The sequence below is a fragment of the Rhea americana genome, unplaced genomic scaffold (assembly GCF_003343005.1).
Source record: "Rhea americana isolate MKP2758 unplaced genomic scaffold, rheAme1 scaffold_220, whole genome shotgun sequence".
NCBI classification, from domain to species: domain Eukaryota; kingdom Metazoa; phylum Chordata; class Aves; order Rheiformes; family Rheidae; genus Rhea; species Rhea americana.
In genome coordinates this window covers 168108-194401 of record NW_028186330.1, presented here as the reverse complement: position 1 = coordinate 194401, position 26294 = coordinate 168108, and the positions used below count along the sequence as shown (strand labels likewise).

The 26294-nt window shown below is 39.6% G+C and overlaps 1 protein-coding gene across 6 annotated transcripts in view; it reads right to left on the bottom strand.

Moving 5' to 3' along the window:
* The window catches only part of COBL (cordon-bleu WH2 repeat protein), a 158541-nt gene that overhangs the window by 107362 nt on the left and 24885 nt on the right, over positions 1–26294 (bottom strand). For all 6 annotated transcript variants that reach the window (XM_085305456.1, XM_085305457.1, XM_085305461.1 and 3 more), the window contains exon 2: positions 5512–5718. In XM_085305456.1, the coding sequence (XP_085161582.1) occupies positions 5512–5718 (207 nt within the window). The remainder of the gene's footprint in view (positions 1–5511; positions 5719–26294) is intronic.

The window sequence follows — 26294 nt, the reverse complement described above, 5'->3', positions numbered from 1 at the left end:
GTAAACTACTTCATTCAAAACACTTTAGAAAAGTAGAGCACTTAAAAAAATGTTTACTCTTAGGAAAAAAAAAAAAGAAAAAAAAGTGCCTCAAGAGACTATGGTTCTGTGCACCTTCCGCTGAAGCTATGTGTTCAGCACAAATAGTACCACAGCTGCAACAATATTAGACTTCCCACCACTCATCTGAGAAAGTAAGCTGCTGTCAGTCATACGCATGGAACAAACTTGTCCAGACAATGAACAAAAACAGCTCAAAGCCAGCCAAATGTGAGTCATTTTCACCTAACCTGATTACAGAGCAGGCAGATATGAAATCTAACACTTCGAATGAAGCCTGCAGCATCCCATCCTGCTTCCTGCTGCTCAGAATTATGCAACTGCTCCATGAAGAGCAACCCCAAGCTCCATCTGCACCACTTCAGAGTCTACAAATTAAACAATATATCAGATGCTTTTGAAACAACTTAGAAGTGCACAGTATGCCCTTCTCAAATTGTAACTCGAGAAAAATCATTTCCTCTAAACTTCTGAAGACGAGAACAAGAGAAATTCTATGGACTAAATTCAAAGTTCACGCATTTCCAAAGAAAGAGGATAAGTAGATATTAGTGGATAAAAAGAAAAATTGAGAATGAACCTAGCTCAAAATTCGGAGAAAAGATCCAGATCACATTATTAGCAAAGAAAAGTAACTGGGTTTCATCCTGCTCTTGTATTATTAAGCTATTTGACATTTAAAATCAGTTCTGGAAAGCAAAGAGTAACTGTTGCATCAACTATATTCATCACTGACCATTTATGTCATGCTGGTCACTGGTACCTTTCAAAGTCATTTATACTTTTAGCAGACAGTAAACAACAGAGTTGGTCTGTGTAGCTTCACCAACTTTTACTGAGATCAACAGAATTATCCATTTAAAAAAAATAGGCTCTTATATCTAGAAAATGAATGTGTAGGACAAAGTTTTGTTCTATAAGATGATGTTGACTCTGCTATATCCTTTATTTTTGAGCTACAAGTGCCCATAAAGAAAATTTTAAATGGAGGCAAGAATCTTTATCCAGTTCAATTACAAACATCCATTAGGACTTTAAAATGATAGTTGATTGGAGAGAAAAAGGGGGAAAAAGAACAGTAGCCTAAAGGAGCTGACTTGAAGTTTATGGGGGTTTAGTATCTCCATTTGAAAACAGAAAATGGTGTTAGTCATTATTACATTCACCTGCTCCAAAGCACAGCAGGCACTTCATTAACAGATGAGAAGATTTCCTTCCCATTCATAAATGTAAGAACTCAATAAGCAAAATACATCAAAAGGAAAGCATGACAAGGTATTTCCATAACTGTTTTCTATTTCTTTTCTCATTTTCCCCGCATACATTCGGCTCTCAGTTTCTACACTGGAGCAAGACCTTKTTGTTGTTTACAGCCACCTGCCAGGAGGGCAACTGAGTGCCMGGCTCTTCTCAGTGAAGCACAGCAATAGGACAAGGGGGAATAGAGAGAAGCAGTAATATAGGAAATTTCAATTAGAGACATTTTTTTTTTTTCTTTTTTTGTTTTGAAGGCAGTCAAGCCCTAGAACAGTGTGCAAGAGAGGCTGGGGAACCTCCTCCCTGGAGATACTCAAGATACTCAAATTTGCCTGGACATAATCCTGAGCAACTTGCTCTCATGAGACTTGGAGAGGGTCTTGTGGGCATGGAGTTGGCCCACAAGTGCTCTGGAGGCCCTTTCCAAGGTAAATTATTTTGCAAGCTATTCTATGTCCTTTTTAAAAACCTTTGTCAAACTACAAATTACTTTTCTTTATTTTAGCTCATTTTTTTTACCCTTTTGCAGTACATGCTCTGTTCATCTGCTTTTAATACTTCATCAGTTACCATATTTGTCTCATATAAGGTTCCTCCTATTCATTCTTTTATGTTTTATCAGCCTGGGCTGATTTCACACCTTCAGTCTTTCTTGAGACACTGTTTTGAATGTTGACCCATAAACCAACAATTATTCCCACTTAAATTTCTCACCAAGAAGTATGTAAGAACATACTTTCTGTGACAAAGTTAACACATGCTCTCTGCACCAAGCTCTGTCCTCTGTTATTCTCAGAAGGGGACTCCAGCTTCGGCTTGTATATTATGAGATCTAGCGTCCTACTCTCTACGGATCACATATATGGGGGCATTTATGTAATATATATGATAACAGCAGCAACAGCTGCCCAGTCTACCTCTTTCGAGGCCTTTCTTATCCATGTGTTGACAACTCCAGATTAAACATTTAGCTTCAAACACCTCATTTTTTATGCAATATATCCCAACTATTTGTGACTTCTCAAGCTACTGATGCTAAAAGCCTGTATCTGTGTTAACCACAAAGTCCTCAGCAATAACGAGAATGTTACTATGGTCATGGATGGTTGCAAATACACAAGTGTCTAACGTTAAATGGTGTATTTTTTGGAGATGAATAGGCCTCATCCCCAGACTGACTGCAAAAATAAACTGGACATAACAGCAGCAGTGTGCAATAATCCTCCAAGAAGAAATTTCTGAGACTTTTTCACAAACCTAGCACCACATATTGCAACCAGTTGAAATAGAGTGGCCAGATCCCTCATCAAATATCCACCTTCCACTGTTTATCTCTCTCTYTATTTATTCATTTATTCGTTTTTTTTATACTACAGACGGGAGCAGAGGGAGGATGGGATACTAGGGAAAAATTTATAAATCTATTATCTAAAATTTTACTAAAAGTACAAATTTTTTCACAATCAGTCTACTTTCAATGAGAATATCACAAGGGATTTAAATCTCTAGAATCAGAATTCTACCTTACAGTAGCCAAGCATTAGAGTATCTGATTAAAAAGTGGAAGATTCAATTTCTGGGCAACACTCTAAAATAAATAAATATTCATAATAAGGAAGTCCAGCTTGACAGACAAGATATTCTAAGGGTCAGCTAGTTACTGAGATTCATCCCCAGCCTTTGAGTAAAATATGGTCTATCTCCCTTCGTAAGTGTGCTGAGCTAGTCATAGAAGTATCTCCCAAGACTACAATAGATTTGTTTTGTCTGATCCTGAAATAGTGCTCCTCTTTTTCACTCATGTATCTTTTACGCTCACTTTTAAATAGCCTTTCAGATCTGCAGAAGTTTTGGTTTAAGATCTTACTATTTAAATACGTTTATTTGAAGAATAGAAATAAACTACTTCTCATATTTTTTTATTTCCTATTTTTGCATCTGTGATCCCTAAGTATCCTACTGTCTCTTGTCAAAAATTATTTGTATCTTAAATTACACTTAATCTGTTTTTTGGCATAAAAGTATGCACACATGTGTACGCTTATATATGCCAGCAGTTAGCTGACTTTACCTTGGTTCATTTATAATAATCTTACATGATACTAATTACTACAGCAGTGCTTATGTTTTTGCACAATTTCTAGTAGACGACTCTGCTCTCTGAACTACTTTCCCGAAATTCCTGAACTATTTTTCATTCTGATGATGCCCAGAAAAAGGTTTTGCAAATTTTTATGCAATTTCCCCAGGGCACCCAAAAGAAGATTTTGCAGAATGCACTTCAATTACAGCAGTAACAACACTGAAGATTTACAGCAGCATAAGCAATGCCAAAATTTGTCTGAAATATCCTTCTCTGATATTATCATAGATAAAATGCCTGAACAGAAAATAGAACTTAGGATCTGAATTGGCTCTCATACTTGCTTCAAACTAATGCTAAACTTTTTTTTTTTAATCCCATATATTCCTCACTAGATCTTTACTTCTCAGTATCTTTGTACTTTGCTGTTACCCAGTCTGCAATGCCAAAACAATACAACAATACCAAACCACCTGTGCTTTTACCCAGAGCTGGAGATTCAAGGCAGGTGAACCCCATAAAAGCTTCAAATGTCATTGGAATATTTTTGGTTTGTATTCCACATGCCTAAAAATGTGAACAGTGCTAACACACAAAAAATTTTATTCTTTTGTCGGTGAGAAAGAACAGCAGTACACTGGAATGTTTTGGGTTTTTTTGTTTGCTTGTTTTATTTTTACAGATTGATTATGCTAATACATGGCTTATTTGAGGGTTTTTAAAATTTATTTACTTGTTAAAAATAGTTTACCTCCTTCCTCATTTTCCATAATTTCCTACCTCCCGCAGCAGGCTGCAGGTGACCGACATTTACTGCTAACCCTCCATTCCAAGTGCTTGATCCAGCACAGGGGCAGAGCTCTTACTGCCCACATTAGGCACTTGCGACACTTGGATTAGGCGACTGGACTCCTTAGAGCACAAGTAGGAACTTCACTGCTGCCTAAATCAGGGGCACAGACCTCTCATGAAGTTAATGGAGAGAAGTGGGCATCCTCACAGAACAACTGAGAGAACATGAAGATTGTCCAGAGTGCTTAAAATGGATAATATATACACTCCCCTCCACACCCTGAGACGTCTATGGTTTATTTCTGACATAATTTTCATATTTGGTCCATAAGTTAAAGATTGCAATAAGCAAAATACTCAGCCTCAGTGTACATGATAGGAACGCTAGTGATAAGTACCTGCGAGAGTCAGACGGACTGTTAATTGTAAAGGGATTAGGGGATTTTTTTTTTTAATTTGTTTTCGCCTGTAACTTGTATATTCTTCAAAAAGTCACATGAAATCACTGTTCTTGAAGCGCTCTTGGGGTTTTTTGGGAGGGAAAAAGACAATCCTTTCTAAACATATGGGAAGGATGCACCTCCCKATACAAAATAGTGCAGAAGGACCAGGATGCTTGCATTTGCCAATAAAATATCTGTGTTCTTTGGGTTTTAAGCGTCAACAATTCTTCACTTTCTGTCCTACTTTCTACATCGGCTATATTCTCTCTCTCATTAAGTTTGAATCTCTCTCTCATTAAGAAAATAAAAATAGATTGTATATTTAATAACAGGTATTTTTGAGAACTCCGATAAAAGCACTGCTTTCCTTTAAAAACTTTAACATCACTCTGGTTTTGGCACTGACCCAAACAAGTTACTACCCGTGCCACAGCTTCTTGAGAGTGGCTACGTGAACACAGTTTCCTACTAGAAAAATACAGGGAAGAACGAAGTACCAGCTACTATGGGCTGTTGTACACATATCCTCCCCCCCCAGCCATCAAAATACACCCCTTCAACATAGACCAGTAGATTAGATGCTGATGAGTAGTTTTATCACCATGCAGGCTTCTACTACTGAAAGCCCCAAATACAAAATAAACACAGACCCTGATTTGTCAACAGGCACCTATGTCCTCCTAATCCAACGTTATCATGTCCATAGTATATTAACTACTACCGACCACTCACACAGCTGTTCGCTACGTTGACAGAAAGAAGCATAACTGAGACATCCCATCAATGCAGACAGGGAGAGATTAATACTAGGAAGCATGTCTGGAAATGTAAGGTAATGGAAATATTCTGGAAAGAGGGAACTAACCCATGCCTTACCTTCCTTGTACTGTGCTCTTCTGCTCCACACCACCGGGTAAAATGACTGTGAAGTCCACCAATCTGTTAATCATGTTCTCCTTCACGCTCACAAGGCTCTGATCAGCAACTGCAGCTATCTCTGCAGGCGGCTTTTGCTCGCTGTGAATTCTGCTTGCCGTAGAAGGTTGATTTGGTGGAGGAGGAGCTCGAGCTTTCATTCTTCTCCTTAAGAAACAGAGAAAAAAAACCAAAATTAACAATTTTTTGTGAAAGGAAGTATAAGACATGTTATTAAAAAAAAATACATTCCCTCCAGCCATAATCTCAAATTACTTAGAAAATCTCCTATAACGCAAGTCATTTTTCTTTTTCATGCAACTCTGCAGTAGAGTTGCATTTTATTTTTCACCTCTTCCTCTAAAAATACAGTATTTTTTAATGAGGTACTCGCTCCCACTGCCTGCTTTCCATGCCCCACGGGATCAATCAGTTCCATAATTAGGATATGAAATAACCATTATTTTCTTGAATAAGAAACAAGCTCCCACAAASAGTGAGTCAGAAATACTTGATCCAGTCCAGATGTGACTCGAGAGATGTGCATTTACATAAATGCATGTTCCACACAAGTTAAACCTGCAGGAGTAGAGCTCGGTTGAGGCTTCATTCAGCTATACTTGGATTGCTCAGCGTTACACTACTTGAAATATTGTCTCTTCCTCTGCTCTGAAGAAGTAGTATTCGTTTTGGCTCATCTTGCCTCATAGGGAAACACCACGAGAGGGTCAAATATGAATGATACCACTTCTTGCCGCAGTACAACAACAGCATAGCTCTCTGCAAATATACTGAAAAGAACTCATTTTCCAGGAGGTGGCTACACATTATAAGCTACCTGCAGAAAAGCTGCATAAACTTGCAAACAATACACTTTACAGGAATCGAAAACCAACAAAAACTCCAAGTTTTACTCCGCTGGCAAACAGTCACACAGATAAGCGACAGAGGCATGCTGTTCCACACCTGAAGAGCTGGCCTTACATCAACCGCATGTTTAAAAGGATCAATTCTGATGATTAGTATTTCCAGTGACCACTCCTGACTAGATTCAAGTCTAGTTTAAAGTCAGATTTTAGCATAATACAGATGAGAAAAAGCAGTAAAATATTTTTTGAGAATACATATAAAGAGAATACAGGCTTATTATATAACATTCCTATTCATATGAATATTATATAATATTCATATTATATAATATTGCATATTCAGGCTTACTAACTGAATTTTTAATATGCTTGTTTTTAGGGTACAGAAGGAAAATAATTATGATTTTGCATTTTTTTATGCTGCAAAGAACATAGACACTCAAAAACAGTAATAAATAAAAATGGCACTAACTCTCCAAAAAAGGCAATGACAAATAAAATCTGTGAAGTTTAGCAGTCAAAAAAGGGTAAAAGCGTGCTCAGAAAACATACATTTTAAAAATTGAACACGATCAGTACTCTTCATCAGCTCATCATCAAAAGACTTGTATTCTCACCAGTGAAAAGACTAAACAGTTCGAATTTTCAAAGTAAGTATCTGGCAGACAGCAAAATGAGAATTTCATCACACCAGACATGTTTGGAAATGATCCAGGCCCTCCATACAATCTAATTAGCACTTGACCAATAACTTCYGTGACATGTTTCAGCTTGTGAAAATCACTATAATTCCTTGAAACTGCACGTTGCAGTGAGAGCTCATCAGGACACTGTAAAACTAGCTATAATGTAGATACTTCCATTTCTATGTGTGCAACAGATATACCTGTGTATTATTGATTATTATAACTACTGCAACACTAACTAGCAATTTTTCTACTACAGGAAAATACCCTGAATATTCATTTTTTATTCTATATATGGTCAGTGAATCATGCAGTCATCAGCAACTACCTTGTAGCTCCTACTCTCCTTCCTGCAGAGGTGATGACAGAAAGTTCAAGACTTTACTGCTTGTTAAACTGGCTTCATTATCTTTATGCCCCTGAACAGAACTGACCTATTGTCCAAAACAGAAAAAAAAAAAAAAAAACAGAAATTAGGATTCATCTTTTGCTCAGATCCCTCCATCCTGTGAGGCAAAGGCAACCTTCCCCAGATACACAGCAGGTTTGGTCACCTTGGCCATGAGCAGTCAGAGCTCTACGTTGCATCAGTTTAGGCTCAGTTAACGCAGAATCTGGTTCTTCCCAGGCTGCTTCTCTCTCTAGACATTCATTTGAGCAAAGCTCGTATTTGTTAGCAGATTTTGAGGGACGTGGCAGCTTAGCAKGAATCCGTATCACGCCAAAGGAGGCAGCTCAGCAATCCTGCACTGTAACCACGTAGGGATTTGAGACCAATTTACAAATTACCTAATTCTTACCCTCTGTGACWGCAACTGCATCAACATAAGTAGCTACACAGATACACATGCACACACACATAGCTTTCCTATAAGGTTGGGGAAAATCTCCAATACAGTGCTATTGACAGAGTAAAGTAACCAAAGAGGGTGAGAGGAAAAGAAGAAAATAAACGTCCTKAATCTTGCAGAACTAGTTTTTATCATGATTTACTTGGAATTTTAAATTCCAGCTCTCAAAGCAAACAGAGAGGAAAGAAGGTAATGGTAACAGAATAAGCAGAAGACTGAAAAAGAAAAAACAAAAATCACCGAACTTGAACAGACTTGATGTTTTGAGGGAAAAATAAAGAATGACTGATACTGAAGCCCATAAAGGAGCTGGAAGTGGACTGACGGTATGCTAAATGCATGTTTGCCCCCAGCAATAATATAAAGCATAATCTGCTTTTCTAAAGGGAGGGAACGGGCAAACAAGGTCAGACACCTTAATGCCAATTTATAACTCTGAAAAYGGGTGTGCCATTTTTATTTGGCCACTTTTAAAATATTCTTTCCACTCACTTCTACGGTTAATAACCTTATACAAAGCTCTTCAGTGGAGAGAAAAAAAATAAAATTAAATTAGGCATCATACCATTAAAARGATAGAGTGTACACAGACCAGTGATGCTTGCTTTACATCCATAAAACGTGTAACAACATGTATTGCTTTTGGCATGGCACAGTCACAGGCTTTTAAATACTATAAACTTCCTTTTCTTTTGTTCAGAAAAGGAGAGTGCAGGTCTGTTCCCTTCACAGAAGTTAGAGAAAGGAAAGGCGAAGACGGTCCCACGTAATCTCTTTAACTCGACAGCAACTCAGGTGACCTTACACGAACTTTTCCACAATACTGACTATATATTCTCCTGAAATACTGCAATTGCTTTAAATGCCTGGTTTTCAATATTTTTTCCAACTGAGAGATCTTGAAAACAACTTCAGTGGAAGTAGATCCCTCTGAAGTTCACATTTGTTGAGCGATTCATAGTGCAAGTTTGCTTTTCTTAGTCAACTCTCTGAAATGTCTCAGTAGTAGAAAGTAGCTCCGAGGGGCACACGAAGCACAGCCTGAAAACTGCAACTCCAGGTCAGCCCTCGATCTGCAAGTACAGCTGTTTTCGGAGCGTCTCCAACAACTACAGTCAGAACATGCTGAGAAGTCTGTTAGTAATATTGTTTACAAGTCAGAAAAAAAAAAATATTCAGCTCTTTCTGTCACAGCTATGATGATCCATGATGATCGTATAGGACYGAACAGCAGCACTCCACAAGAAAACCTTTTGTTCCTCCACTTAARTAACACACAAAGTGTGTGCTTTAAAACAGCTTTGTTTTAAACAGTTATTTTCCACGCCATAACCACAACTTAACATTCTAGAAATGTTCCATGCCATTCTTTGACACAAASTAAACCAAATTTAGTTTAGCAGCAAGATTTTTTCCAGCTACATCTTCCYCTGTAAACAATATTGCAATATCCGTTAATCCCCTACCTGCTATTACTCCACTGATAAAGTCGCAAGGAAGAACACTTTGAACCTGTATGATTTGATTAAGKTTACATGGGACTACTTCAATTCCACCCTTAATACGAAACAGAGTAAAAACAAATGGTTCATTCTAATGCACAGGTTTAAAGTGCCTTTTACTAAGGATTGAAATACCTCATCTCATTGTAATCCAGGCTGAAAAAGAAACGCGTATTGTTGTGAGATAATCAGGCAGAACACCTAAATAACCTACCAGCATTGCTGTCAATCTCAGAATCAAAGTTTTTCAAAATTGAAAAGGAAAAAACAAACAAGCAAACCCAGTAACAAGATCAGGTTTTCTGTAATACAGCAAATACAAGAGCAGAAATGAAGAAAAGTTTCTTCAGACTAAGGAACTTCATGGGACAGYAGCGTAAGCCCTTTGGACCTATACTTTATTAGTATGATAACTACAAAGCAATAGGATGCAACCTTGGCTTTATAATTCCATGCTGAGAAAACATGACCCGTACTTCAAGCAGAAGTGGTCCTGAGACTTCCACCCTCATGGGCAATGACATGCAGGGAGACCACCTTCCTTCATATGCAAAAACCTGAAATGATCCTATGCATTTCTACCATGCTCAGAAAAAAATCTGTAACCTTCTCTGCCCTGTAAGAGGAAGATAAGACTTGGTCCCTTGAATATTAATAGTTTAAGAGGAGCTCCACACTGCACTGGTTGAGGCTCAATATAGAACTGAGTCCTACCCATGCTTATTATGGTTCTATTGTTATAATTATTCATTTAAATAATTTTATATTATTATAATAATTCATTTGGGGGGAAAAAAAACAAAACAACAAAACACATACCAGTCAAATTGGGGGCAACATTCTCTAGCGGTACGGGACCTTCAACCCAGAAAAATCAATTACAGTCTTTCCAAGGCAGAAGGTTGGAAGACCTGCAGAGGGCTTCTCTGTGACCTTCACATGCATGGCCTGTGCTAAACAGGAGGAATAAACCAACACAAGAATGCTCTAGGATGGGCACGGTACACAAACACAGCGTCCCTTGTGTGGAAAACAGGAGACAATGAGGTAAACATTCTTGATCTCCAGATGATTGCACTCYTACAGTCTTCCAAGTGGAATTACATGCACAGTGCTGATTGAGAAAACAGCGGATGAATACTTCCAAACACACACAACCTTTGGGAACTTGCATAGCAAAACTAGAAAATCAGTCATGAGGCAGACCTTGTACTCCCAACAATCAAGACAGACTGTATGAGAGGACCTCGTTTCCAGTAACGTCTAGAAAACGACTCAGCTACCCTTTAAGGAACATTTCTTTGTCACCCTTCATTGTTCATGATAAAGCAAAGAAAATCCAGACCACAGACTGGGGAAGCAGAGAYCCTCTATGACAGAACGATCGGTATGCCAAGTTTAATCTTCCTAAGTAAAGTTCTTCCATCTTCAAGATACAGAAGTCCAGAAAAAGTATAGTGCAACTGAAATCTAAATAGAATATTTTTTTAGAATAAAAAGTACATCAAGGATTTTGAATGACATCTAGAAAATGAAATGAATCCCACAATGATGTAGAACAGACACCAGCAAGAAGATGAGCAGATCGTGAAAAAGCTTGTAACTGTTATGCAGGCAGGAGATCATCAAGACAGTTCTGCAAAGTACATTAGAGATCCACTCCACTTTGCCATCTGTAATGTTTAAAACAGACTGATTTAATTTAGTTTTGGCTCTTTATTTGGAGAAAAGGAACAAACATTCTCAATTTTACTTAGTCTAGCAAAGGCAAAATACACTGCTCTATTGCAARTACGTAACTTTCCGCCTTTAGCTGTCTTATACATGGTAAACAAATTACAAATCTAAAATATATGACTTGTTTCATATAGTAACTTATTTCCAGTATTACTTTACAACATTTCCTATCTATATTACAAACATACTACATTTGTTAAACAGCTGAAGTATTCAGCAAAGACCAACACCTAATCAATTACTTCTATGCTGAGAGCACTCAGCGAGGAATTAAGGTTGTCTAGGTTTGTTAGCACTTTTATTTTTGTTTAAACACTGTCTTCAGTGTGAACTCTCTGGCTATAAAGGTACATAATTCTTTTATGCTTTTTTATGTCAAATATTTATTTCAATTTCATACTATTCAAAAAGATCACTTCATTCCTAAGGAAGAATCACACTGACAGGTATGATGAAAATGATTCCCTTATGGGCATGACATAGTCATTCAGAATAGACAAGAAAAAATAATTTGTTTTTGGCAAAGAAATGAAAGTTATTTAATTATATTTTTTCATCTTCTATTTGATTCTACTGATGAGAAACCCTACAGCCTTATGTATTTTAAAAACAGTTTTAATGCCAGAAAAAAAAAAATCAAAAATCAAAAGTGAGTTGAGTGAGTGTATTTGTAGAGGAGAAAGCAGGGATGGAAGCACATGATTGAGTTTGCCTATGGGTGAAATTAAGAAAATGAACAAAACCTTCTTCCAAAACCGAGCTAAAACGTTGCACAGTCTAATGAAAGAATTAAAGTTCTTATCATTGTAGATGATTTTTAAACCTTTTGCAAACTTTAGCATTGAACGTTATTAAAAAACAAAAAAGCCCACAGACACTACGCTTCAGTTTTCCAGGCTCAAATGTGCATGTGAATAAACTCATCATTCTAAATTCACGATCAGGGACATATCCCCCAATCTGACCAATTTCAGTGGAAGTCTGAGACACATCCTAGCACAACGGGAGCAATCYGGGCCACTGCTTGTAAAATATTACACAACTGCTGAAGAAGAGAACTGGAGTCCACTTGGCTGGGACTCAGGCTCCTACACTGATACTATTTAGCTGAATGAATGAGAAGTCATCATTTGACAAGAATGCCAAATGATTTGTTACTGTACAGCTGGTGTCCTCAAATAYATGTTTTTATGCATCACCCACACTTTTGATCAGGCATGTGTGTGTTCAGTGCATGAGTCATCTTTCAATGACAGACTCATCTTCCTTTCTGTCACTGAGGAGATCCCCCAAAATTTATTTTAAAGAAGCTTACATATCAGTTTCATAAATACCTCTACTTTTAAGGCCAAAAGAAATCATTAAACCAGCAATTTGACTTCTTGTATTGCACAGGCTGTGTAATTTCATCCCACTTGCACTTTACTGGGTAAAAGCAAGAATGGAGCTGCACCTGAGGTGGGCTTTAACTGATCAAGGAATAACATTGCATCTTATAAACGCTTTTACWCCCATTAGCCACAGTCATAGCAGGGAGCCCAACAGATCTACATGTATCAGTTCCTAAAATAAAACAAAACATATAGACAAGCTCTGAAGAATGAGTTTTAGAAAGCAGCCAAATCCCAGGATTTGGGTAGGTGCCTCCTGCAGTGCCCGGATAAGCACTGCGAGGTCTGCCTAATAGCTGTATCACAGGGCTTCTGAGGCACCACCACCCACGCATTCAGTGTGCAGCACAGAGCACGCTATGAGCCGGGGCCATCAGGTGCAATTACACTGGTTTTGCATTAGTACAGAGGCATGACATGGGAAAACAGCTAATGCTGTTTAATTTTTTGCTTCATCTGCTGAAATACAAAGAAAAACAAAAGTCCTTGTGGTTAAAGGCAAGACAGTATAGATGAGTTACTCTATTTTGCGTGCTAAATTCCTATGTTTTAACTTGTAGCACTATTGCATCACTGTATCASAGAGATACCAACAGTTTTAACTCTTTAGCCTGGGAGACCCAACGAAACAAAACATCTGCTAGYCATTTGTAGTGCAGTTGGGTACAAGCCTCATCCTCATAAAATGTTTTGCTAGAAACTCAAGATGCACGTTCAGTAAGGACAGCAGAACTTCACTCCTTTCACAGTGACATCTGATTTGGAAGAAATGGGGGTTGGGAGGTAAAGCTGATAGAGGCAACACAGATACAAGTTTTAGGATGCAAATGCTCAGCCACCAGCATATGAGCTAAGACTATCAACTAGTTTCACAGTGAGTGATATCAAAAGATAGTCAGGCAATGGCTCTTAAAGTCACCTGTAGTGGAATCAGCAAAGAATTAGTGCAAAACATTCAATTACCAGTCCCTCTAAGCCATTCAATCCCATTCTACACCTCACTGGTAGTTTTGACTTCGTCACACTTGCAGAGTTTTGGTTTTTTTGCCCTCAGGTTCCAAGCACTGAGCTATTAGTATCATTCAACTCCAAGCAAGCAAAAGGAAAAAAGAAAAAAAGAAAAAGYATTCTGGAAAACACCACATTGCGTTTTCTCATCTGAAATATTATCCAGTTCCTTCAGCTGTGACGCTGTTTAAGTGTACACAAGCTAAACAGAGGGGGCAAGGAGGAAAAAAAAAAAGGTAACTATTTTTATGTTAATGATGTTTAAACACACACACACACAAAGAGGAAGCTCATGCTAACATCCCAAAAGTATGTAAAGCACCATCCAGAACACTGCTGCTTGCGCTGTTACACACCAAGTCCAGCTCCACTGCATTATGTTCTCTTCTCTGTGCTCTGAAACCTCCACCAAGCTGATTTAAGGGCATTCGGTTTAGTAAACAGGAGGCTACAACTATGCAAGTAGCCATGCGGAGCAAGTTTGTTGCAGATAAGTCCTGTGCCCGAACTGTAAAAATCACGGGGTTAAAATACCATTAGTTGGTGAGACAGCTTGTAAGGTTTCTCTGCATTACTGATGAATTTGTAGTTAGGTTCACATTAGCTAGCTGGACTCTTACTAACCACAATCACCTGTGGGCAAACACTGGTACAAAAAAAAAAAAAAAAAAAAAAAAAAAAAAAAAAAAAAAAAAAAAAAAAAAAAAAAAAAAAAAAAAAAAAAAAAAAAAGAGGCCACAGTATTTCCAAGCATGCTGGAAAAAACAGTGGCACTGCGTCCTCTGCATGTTCGAGGAAAGAACGGATCCTTCAAATACGCTCTGCTACCTGGCAGCAAGGACGTTGCAAGTCTCAACCCACTGTCTCTGCCTGGTGCCCCAAGTTCATGCTCAACTCAAAAACAAAACTCCAAGTCTTGAAAGGCAAGTTAGTAGAACAACCAGACAACACCAACAGGTTTTATTAACACAGAGTAATTACATTAGTTTATCGTGTTTATTATGAGCAAACCACTGCAAAGCAACAAGAAGATAATCTGTTTCTGCAAGAGGTCAAAGACTAAAGACACACTTTTGCAAGCSTGAGGCTAGCTCGAAATACTCACACTGTACTTTATGCCCTTTAAAATTACAGTTGCTGTGCGGATTTCAGCATGGTTGTCCTTTTTTTAACCTGCTCTTCTCAATAAACAATCACTTTTAATAAAAGTTTATTSCCTAGCAACATTGATTTATAAACTCTGCTATGGTGACTAGTATTATCAATTAGGATACAACCTTAAGGTGCATTTGCAACCCACTGCTGACAAAATGTATCCTGGATTGTGCCATATCTTTGTGCCCACAGACTTTTTATATCACTACCTTCTATTGAGAATCATTCTTCAGAGCTGTGAAGACTCTGCAAATTAGGGCCCTACTGCAGTAAAGTGCTTTCCTCACTGTTTACAAGAGATACAAAAGATGAAATAGTTTTGAAAGAAACAGAGAGAAAACAGCATATATAGCTAGTGAAATCYTGCTTTGATTTACCTCACCAGCTAATTCCTAATTTTAAAATACATTTACAAACTAGTGGGCACTTCTGGGTGGGGGATGCGGGAAGAAATCACTGAGATGACTATAKAATAATGTTCCTACTGATACTTATTTTACCTAGAAACACATTTCTGCATCCACCTGATATACAGATGGAGAAGAATTATGTTTATAAAGATTAATTGCTTAAATGAGAGCATCTGTAGTACATATTAACACACATTACCACGAGCTGGCATCCCTCTAGAAATGGTGGTGGCAAGATCAGAGCTACTTTGAAAATCCTGCATGCCCTAATGCATCAAAGAATATGGCATAGATAACTTAAAAAAAATAAAATAAAATAAAATAAAGGGTGCCCAGGCCAGAGTGGCCTTTGCGCCCTTTACATACAAAAGAGCTTCCCAAAGCACTAGTTATGTATTTCTAGGAACTCAGTGGAAATGAAATGAATTAACAGCAGCTAGCTACGTGTTTATAGGCTACTTGCCAGAAGGGTATTTGTGCTCTTACTCAGACCCAGAGCCAAAATCTTTCTTAGGCTAGATGCTGCCCGACAGGAGAGATGGGCAAAGCYCAGCACACATGCCTACGCAAGTCATTTCTTTACCAGCGTTGAGCTGCTGATACACTGCAGGATAGACAAGTAGACACAATTTACCTACTTCAGACTGCCTGATCTTAAACACCAATAAAGACATGAATCCAGTTACTACTTCTTTCTTTCACCCAATTCCTTCATAAATCCTAACTGTGTAGAAACCTACATGTCACAGAAGAAGGTAACATCTGAACTCTAGGGCAAAAAAGTTTTTCTTTAGAGCTAGAACAAATCTTGTAAGAGATCTAACACTGTGTTTTGTGAGGTATGTTTTACATTCACTTGCAGAGAAATAAAAGCCAGATGCCAGAACATTCCTTACCCTTTTAATCATCTTTTCATTAGCATTTATAATTTATTCCTAATTCATACTCCAGCACACAGTAAGGACATCACACACGTGTGATTACACATATCAGTATATTAAAAAATGTTAATGAAGCAAATATATATATTGATACTGCTATCAATGACATTAAGATACTCAACTTCAACACAATAGTTTTACTGTTGTCACAGCCCCTAATTATGGGATGCCACAATTGCTTTTACGAGGGAATTCCACCACTTCACCTGATTTTCTATGTATTTTCCTGGTGCTGTTTTGCTTTAAYTAACTTCTTTACAAAAAAAATAAAGCATATGTTCTTCTTTCAGTTTTAAGATGCACTATTCTTTCTAAATGGTACARGAATCAAGTGTTTCTTCACTATAGAATTGAAATTTGAAGATTTTTATTGAGAGCAAATCATAAACTTCATTATAAAGTAACAAAGAGTATTTCAGCATTGCACCAGAGTTAAAGGACCTACATTAATATTAAAAAAAAAAGATGAAGAAGATAGGGAATATAAATTAACACATAATATTCTCTTTCTTCACACAGATAAATACATTTACAACACTAATCAGTTGGTAGGTAGGGCTATGAAGTTTGATCTTGAATGATCAAGTAAGAACAGAAATGTTTTAATGATTTTTAAATGTAAGCAAAAACACATTTGTTTAGTTAGTTTCCATTTAAAAATTATGTTTAACATACCTTACAGGCATAGTTTGATATCACATCCTTTTTTTTTTTTTTTTTAATGAAATGTAAAATCCCTTAAGTACCACGTAAGCACTTAAAAGCCTCATGAGCAGTAAACTAAAACACCCTAATGAAGGACATCTTGGTAAATCAGAGCACAGGAATGTCAACACACTCTGAGGGTATCAAATCAAGAAGAGAAGCAGCCAAGTACCTTCCTCCATACTACACACGTTCAAATTAAGGTGTACAACTGTAAACGTTTTACTGATCTGAGGTACCGATCCAGAACGCAGGAGATGGACAAGAGTCTGAACCACTATGAACTTTATAGAATTTATATAAACTTACTTACAGAGTAAGACCAAGATCTCATCGGCCCAGCAGCGGACTGCCAGTCAAGGAAATGGTGTTACATGTTATAAATGAGCAACGCTACCAGGACAGCAGAGGAATCTACCACTCAGGAGCTTTAAACAATATTCAAAGATAACATGTCTAATACAGACATGCTTGAGGCTGCGCTGTAAGTGCTGATGGGTCACCACAGCAGTGACCGCAAAGACTGAGCTAGCTTCAAACTCACCATAGCCTGCAAAGCCCATACAAGAAGCAAGATATATTAGACCACCTTGTGACATGGACTACTACAGTTACACTAAAGATGACACAAGGTGCACAAACCTCACGTACAAACAGCAGAAAATACGTTAATTTGGAGTTGGTCTTTTAACCAGGAGAAAAGATCTACATCTGCTTGTCAGAAAGAAACAGCAATACTAAATCTGATGTCCTTCAACTTCYTGTCTTGTTGTAACAGACTTTCATAAAATCATAGAATCAGTAAGGTTGGAAGGGACCTCTGGAGATCACCTAGTCCAACCTCCCTGCTCAGCAGGGTCACCTAGAGCATGTTAGACAGGGTTGCATCCAGGCGGGCCTTGAAGATCTCCAGAGAAGGAGACTCCACAACCTCTCTGGGCAACCTGGTCCAGTGCTCTGTCACTCTCACAGGGAGGAGATTCCCCCTCACGGTCAGGCAGAACTTCCTGTGCTTCAGTTTCTGCCCATTGCCTCTTGTCCTGTCACATGGAACAACTGCAAAGAGTTTGTCCCCGTCCCCTTGACACCTTCCCTTCAGGTACTTGTACACATTGATAAGATCCCCCCTCAATTTTCTCTTCTCCAGGCTGAAGAGGCCCAGCTCTCACAGCCTTTCCTCGTAGGGCAGGTGCTCCAGCCCTCTGATCATCCTTGTAGCCCTGCGCTGGACTCTCTCCAGGAGCTCCATGTCTCTCTTGTACTGGGGAGCCCAGAACTGGACAYAGTACTCRAGATGAGGCCTCCCCAGGGCTGAGTAGAGGGGCAGGATCACCTCCCTTGACTTGCTGGCAACACTATTCCTAATGCACCCCAGGAGACCATTGGCTTTCTTGGCCACAAGGGCACATTACTGGCTCAAGGTCAACTTGTCATCCACCAGCACTCCCACGTCTTTCTCTGCAGAGCTGCTCTCCAGAAGGTCAGCTCCCAGCTTGTACTGGTGAACGGAGTTACTTCTTCCTAGCTGCAGGACCCTGCACTTGCCCTTGTTGAACCTCATGAGGTTCCTCTCTGCCCAGCTCTCCAGCCTGTCCAGGTCTCTCTGAAGGGCAGCACAGCCCTSAGGTGTGTCAGCCACTCCTCCCAGCTTGGTATCATCAGCAAACTTGCTGAGGAGGCACTCTGTCCCCTCATCCAGGTCATTGATRAAKAARTTGAACAGRATGGGAGCCAGGACTGAGCCCTGGGGTATGTCACTAGCCACAGGCCTCCAACTAGACTCTGCACCACTGATGAGGACCCTCTGAGCTCTGCCTTTTAGCCTGTTCTCAGTCCACCTCACTGTCCACTCATCTAACCCGCACTTCCTGAGCTTATCCAGGACGATGTTATGGGAGACAGTGTCAAAAGCCTTGCTGAAGTTAATGTACACAATGTCCACTGCTCTCCCCTCATCTACCCAGCCAGTCATTCCATTATAGAAGGCTCTCAGATTGGTTAAGCAGGATTTCCCCTGGGTGAATCCACGCTGGCTACTCCTGATCACCTTCTCCTCCGTATGTCTGGAGATGACCTCCAGAATGAGCTCTTCCACCAYCTTTCCAGGGATGGAGGTGAGGCTGACCGGCCTATAGTTGCCTGGGTCCTCCTTCTTGCCCTTCTTGAAGACTGGAGTGACATTGGCTTTCTTCCAGTCCTCAGGCACCTCTCCWGTTCTCCATGACCTTTCCAAGATGATGGTGAGTGGCCTGGCAACAACATCCGCCAGCTCTCTCAGTACCCGTGGGTGCATCCCATCCGGGCCCATGGATTTGYGGATGTCTAGTCTGCCCAGAAGGTCTCTAATCCTATCCTCCTCGATCAAAGGAAACCCTTCCTTCCTGCAGACTTTCTCCCTTACCTCCAGGCTCTGGGATTCTCGAGGGCTGCCCTTAACAGTAAAGGCTGAAGCAAAGAAGGCATTCAGTAATTCTGCCTTCTCTGTATCCCTTGTCACCAGGGCCCTTGCCCCACTCAGTAGTGKGCCCACATTTTCCCTAGTCCTCCTCTTGCTACTGATGTATTTGAAGAAGCCCTTCCTGTTGTCCTTGACATCCCTTGCCAGACTCAATTCCAACTGGGCCTTAGCCTTCCTCGCAGCGTCTCTACATATTCTGACTGCATTCCTATAATTCTCCCAAGCAGCCTGTCTCCTCCTCCACATTCTGTGTATTTTCTTCTTCCGTCTGAATTTGGCCAAGAGCTCCTTGCTCACCTATGCAGGCCTCCTGCCCCTTATGCTGTACTTATTACTCATAGGGATGCACTGCTCTTGAGCTTGGAGGAAGGTGATGCTTCAATGCATCAAAAAAGGTGAGAAATTTGACGGAAGCTTTTCTCCATCCTGGAGTACTTGAAGTCTGTGTTCAACTCAGGGTTTTACACGGCAGCTATCCTCTAGGCAGGGTGGTCACAGGGTTTCTCCTCTCTACTCCATCACCAATTCTCATGAGACTTGTAACAAGCTATTATATTAAGCTTCTCTTTCCCTCTGTCAGTTAAACTGAAGTGAAACCCATRGGTGAAATTTGTGAAGAAAACACACGCAAAGAACATCAACAAATAAGCACCACTTTCTAAGAAAATCATGTTAARATCTTCTGACACTGCATGGTTACACGTGCTTTGCAGGCTGTGCTCAAATAAGGGTGCCGGTCCTTTCTGATAGGTGCCACCTGGAAGCATCAAATGAAAACAAAAGAGGGAAGGGATTAATTACAGAATTTCCTCCTTCCCATAACTGATGAAAACCAAAAGAGAGAAACCTTGGATTTGCTGAAGTCTATGGGAATTTTGCCACTGACCCTGGAGAAAGCCAAGTTTTCAGCTTGGCAGGACTTCAGCAGAGCTCAGTTTCACCTCCGTGTTGACAGCACCACTTGCTATTCCCCCGGCTTGCACACAACTTTCACGCATGAGGACAAAGCACAGCACCTGCAGCCTGGCACACAAGAGCAGCTTGGGGGCACTGACAGCCACTGCATGGCATGGCCCACCTCTGGCATACAACTCATCTGCCCTTTTACATCTGCAAAGGCATATTTCTATGTCCTTACCGCATTTTTTTTGAATGGTTAAAAGCACCAAATGTAACTAGCATATCTAAAGAAAAAAAAATACAAATCCCCAAATTAAACCCCACATGACAACAAGAAAAGCAAGCACAGCCCATTTTCATGCATTACCACCCCTGACTGTACTATTTCCGATTCTAAAATTGGACAGAGAAGTCAAGGAAATCTGAGGACTCAAGAGAAGTCAGAGGGGCCACACCACAACCTCTTTGGTCAATCGTCTGATATAGGAAGGTCAGTGGCATAGTGATAATTGGTGAAATTACCAGCATACAGAGARAGCTTTTTGGGCCAGAGCCTAACAGTTGCTCACTTGACAAATGTTGGCACCGTTCTTCCCAAAGAGAGATGAGGACACTCTCAACCTTCCTGAAATTTATTGGACTTTCCTAGCCAGGAAAATCCTGGATCCACCTTCCAGAGCAAAGTTCCTCAAAATGCTTCTCATCTGCTGAACTTATCACAAACTGAACCTAAACAAAACCTCAGATGATTTGAGGTGGGAGAGAGTTAAATCAACCAAAACAAAAGCAAAAGGACTTGCTTTCTTACCCATGTCAGAGGTGTTCCCACCCAATAGAGAAGCCCAGATGGTGTACAGAACACTGAAAGATTTAAACACACTTTCCTGAAGTCAAAACTGTCTTTAGCAAATAGTAGAGCTCCAGCACTTTTGACAGACCCCTTTGCAATACAAGCTGCCTTTTATTTTGTAACTTAAACAATTTTCCTGACTTCCTTAAGCAAAAGTAATAACTTTCAACATATAACCTTGTTTATATATCAACTATGAGTTATGCTTAAAAAGACATAGTCCTGAGCAAAGGCACGCACAAAAGCTTTTTCCTCCCTCCCATCTCATTTCACAGACAAAATGCAGCAAATCATTATCATTTTATATAAATTAAGCAGACTTCTTTCCCACAAAATTCTACCTTCAAGAGACTTTTGAATTCAGAAAACCATGTCATTCACGTCTGATGTTATGCTCCTGTCAAGCAAGTTAGGTTAGTTAAACGCTGTCATTAATAGAGCCTCTAGTTCAACACCCTGGCAGCACCCAATCTTACTCCAAGACACCATATAAAATCTTACACTCTGTGGCTTAACACAGTCATGTACCCCAAAGCAGTGCAGCTCCAGGGCTGAATTAAACAAAAACAGTGGTAGCATTCAATGTGCAAAGCTAGATCTTGTGCTCAGTTTCTTACCAGTACCAAAAAAGAAAATCTCCTCCTCTTCAGGCTACCCAGTAGATTCAGGTGGGCCAGTGAACGTGCATCTAATTATATGTACGTGTGCTTTCCATGAATCATCAACCCAGTCCTGGAGCAGGTAGATAAGGAATAACCAGCCTTAGCTCCACTGATCACTCATTGACCTGAGCTACTGATCAGTGCTGGGCTGAATGGGAAAGTGGGAATTAATCACAGTCAGCCTACAACAAAGCAGTAAGGCAGGGATTTGGATGGATACGGGCACTGGGATCACAAGATTTCCTTCCACATGGCAATACCTAGTGCTGAGCACTGAGTCCTAAATCTATTTCTAGTCCTGAGGAAATGACAGCAAATCCCATTCGGGTTACGACTGCGAGCTAATCCCACCCCTATCCCTCAGGAGCAACACAGCTGAATGAGCACTGGCGACTCACACSGATGCGGGCAGGCTGCGATGTTTTGTGGCAGTGCCCTTCCAGGGAAGGGAAAGCCTCCCATAGCCAGAGGCCTCAGCTGTGCATGCCGTAACTGGGAAGAGACCAGGCACCTTCAGCAAAGCCTACTTCCCCCTTACCCAAGTTATACTACCCATACGCATTTATTGCGGTATGAACACTACTGGGCTACATATCATCATTTCTGCTTGTGAGCCAGGAGTAATCCATGAAGARTAGTATTAAATATTTTATAAATTGCATGCATTCCTTAGACAAAGCAACACTGCTCAGAAAYAGCTTAATTTTTTATGTAACTCCTGATACAATACCTCTCAATTGTACTTTGAAAAAAGAAATGATTAGAGACGTCCACTGACAAAGGCAGGAGCAGAACGAGCTGACCACTCCCTGGGGCAATACAGAAGGGTGCCACTGAGCACTATTGGCAAAGAAAGGCTGCATCCAACTCAGAATACAGCCACATCCCCCAAATCAGGGAGCAGGATCAGCCAGCAAAAGGCTGTGTTYGGTAAAATGCTACGCCAAGTTTTTTCCTCCCACATTGACCATTATTCCATGCAAAAAATATTACCATGCAGTAACAGAAGACATAAGAGTTCTGCAATCATCTGTGTGTCATAACTGCCCACATTCAGAACTAGGAAAGATACCGGAGGTATTAAAGAACCATTGAGTCATTTGTTGACAATACTATCAATATCAAATCCTCATTAGAAGATTTGCTGTTTTTGACACAGCAGTTGGCCCATAGGCTAGGTAACCAGAGCAGACAGAAACTTTTGGCAAGCTTGTGTCTGAAAAATTGTTTCCTGCTGTCAAATACTGTGTATTTTCAGCATTTTATATGAGGCAGCAGAAGAATACCTGGAAGCAGATGCCTCCTAATGCATACTGACACAAGCATGAGCTTCACATAAGCAGTAGTATCWAAAGTCTACCCTGAGCAAATCAAACATATACACACAGAGTATCCAAAATAACATATGCAAGTAGTCCCATTTCTCTATCAACGTCTCAAGACTTCCCAATGTGCCAACCTTACTCCAATTATCCTGACCATACTCCTATTAAAAGTAAGCTAAGTTCTATAGACTTCCTTGGTCATAGGATTAGRTCCAGCAAGATGGGGTAGGAGAAAAATGAGAAATTCGTTTCACTACTGCCTCTTCCATCAAAATCAATAATGAATTAGAAGTTTAATTTTTCACTGAATACCTGGCATGTTGATAGTCTTGGCAAATGAKAACCAAATTAAACATATATGAATGGTGTCACATAACAAGCCTAATCACTTATTTTTAAACTCTGAAGAATCAAAACAATTAAAAATATTTGGGTTGGGCTTACTGAGTAATTCCACACACCCTTTTCATGCACTCAGTATGCATAGCTAGTAGTAATATATGGCATTGAAAAGAGAGAAGAAATCTAAAACAAAAAGATAAAAAAGAAAGAAATTCGTCCTCTACTCATGATATTAATAAGAAAATAAGTAGCATACTACTGTTTTTCATTCCTGCTGCAGGAAGGGATGGGACAGACTTAAGCCTTGGAAGAACTGTATGCAATCCTAATATTTATGCAAAGAATTAGCACTAGCATGAAGACAAACTTCATAAAGTGCACATAAATAGTCCAACCTTAACCTCACTTAGCAGTCATGCCCTTGAATCATCAAACTTATATCCATGAAGAACTGGTGTCAAGTAGAAAAGTGTGCTTTTGTGTTATGTATGTATAAAAAGAGAATTTCCATCAGTCCGTAGACATTTTTACCACTGAAAAAAGAAAAAAAAAAAAAAAAAAAAAAAAAAAAAAAAAAAAAAAAAAAAAAAAAAAAAAAAAAAAAAAAAAAAAAAAAAAAAAAAAAAAAAAAAAAAAAAAAAAAAAATTTTTTTTTTTTTTTTTTTTTTTTTGAGGGAGGATGCATTTAAACAACTTACAGCCAGGCTCACCTGGCTAACTGGAAATAAGAATCTTCCTTTCCATATTCCCAGAGCCCAGCCAACAGCAACCACATTTGATTCTAATGGTCCTGCATCAGTATGGTTCTCATAGGACAATCATACTAGGTAAGTTATCACTGTGTTAATAATTAACATCATTGACTAAAATGATCAAGAGGAGACTGGGAAGAAGCACAACTGTCTTGCCATTTGGTTTCTCCAAACAAATAGTTCTGCTTGGGAGCTAGCAGCTAAGCACAAGGACAGCTGTTGGTCCATGATGTCCATTCATTTCTCTGCTACAGGCTCCCTCAGTAACCTGGGCAGCTCTCTCCATCTCTTTGAACCTATCTAGTTTCTCCTCCAATGGCAAGGTTCTGGCAAGGCAGTATATACATCAAAGYGAGCTGCTCAGACACTGTGGAAGTGGAGAGCTGAGCAATCATAGAATCATAGAATGGTAAGGTTGGAAAGGACCTCTGCAGATCATCTAGTCCAAACCCTCAGCATAGCCCCTACGGGGATTGAACCTTGGCATTAGTAGCACCAAGCTCTAGCCAACTGAGCTAGACCTGCCCTAACAGACACGATAATGGAGACAAGGTTTCTTGATGATCTGTCTGGTTATCTACCAGTTGGCCAATCTGTAGCAACTGAGCTGCATAACACCCATAAGCAGCTTAAGCATCAGGCTACGTCCAAGTAGGCTTATACACAATTCAACCTCTTGCTACGGGGGAACACAAACACACAGCAGCAGCTGAAGTCAACATCAGCCGATCACACCAAATACCAGCTGCACGCCCACTCCGGGAGCACGACATGGTGAAAATACCATGACTCTTAAAGCTGCTTCAYCTCTCACCTGCGGTGAAGGTGTTATGCACTTTATGAAACTACATGAAACTAGGAAGGTTTATGAAAATCTTCACCTGTGGCACACAGCCGGGTGGCCACATTCCTGCTTCTAAGGGTACCATTTCTGGAGTGTACACAGCCTCCTTTGGCGACAGGACTTGTGTCTTATGTTTGTCTGTCAGCTTTGCTGGCAGTATGTGTAACCAGTTACCATCAACGCAACTTTTCTAATCACTTCAAGGAAAATAAAAGTTTATTTCATTTTTATCCTGATTTTTTCCTCACTCACTGAAATCYAGCACACTTGTGATATGCAAGTGTTTTACCTAGAAGATAAATGATAGATGTGAATACTTTCAGGCAAACTTGTGTCGCAGTTTGAAAATCTACCATTCAAACATGCAAGACCCCTTTCCTGAATTCAAATGAACCTGCCAAACTTCCGTGAGTGTAGAAATAACATAAGATCCCAGGCACCAGTAAATGCATGCAACAGTAAGYTTATAAACAGCAGCTTCATAAAGGTAACTCAAAGGAATGCTCCTTCCACATCAAACACTAGAGCAAGCTACGTGAAACTTCTTCATACTGTAATGCAGTACAGGATATAGTAGCAGATCTGGATGATAGTAGACAGACTTGGCAGAGTGTCCAAAACACAAAACCTATAACTATATATTTTTTTCAGGCTGTCATTACACAATTTACTTTGCTATTGAATAATGTAAAATAAGGATTGCAAGTATTAAGATATAACCTTCTCATACAGGTAACACAGCAGTAATAATCCTGGAAAAAAAAAAAAAAAGAAAAAAAAAGAAAAGAAAATATTCAACCCAACTTAGCTCAGGACTTTCAGATATCACATTGTTTTGGAAAAGCTGCTAATACCTCAAGGTACTCATCACTGTCAGCAAGGCATCTGCACTTCTGCAACCAGGCAGAGGAGAGCTACAATCTTGCAGCTTTTTTCAGAGCTTTAAGATTCATTATATTTCTCTCGGGAGGAAAGAAAGGTGGTGGTGGTGGAAAAGTATTCACTCCTATTACCACTTACCTCTACATACTCGTAAGTATTTTTAGTGAATCTACAATTCACTCAAGATTTTAATCACAATTCCAAATCAGACCATCTACACGGACAAAAATAYGACCAATGCTGCAAACGTGCCACGTGGAGGAGCTCTCAACTCTGAACTTCTAAGAGGAACACACTGATGCACAATTTAAACAGAGATTTACCAGACTGGCTGGAGCAGTTAATTCTTTCCTGCATCCCACATTATTCAAGCATTTAAGCTGGGACATTCAAGCTCACATCTTTTTAAACACTGTAATTAGCCCTGCATTTTTTTTTTTTGCATCGTATCATAAGAAGAAAAAAACACAACCA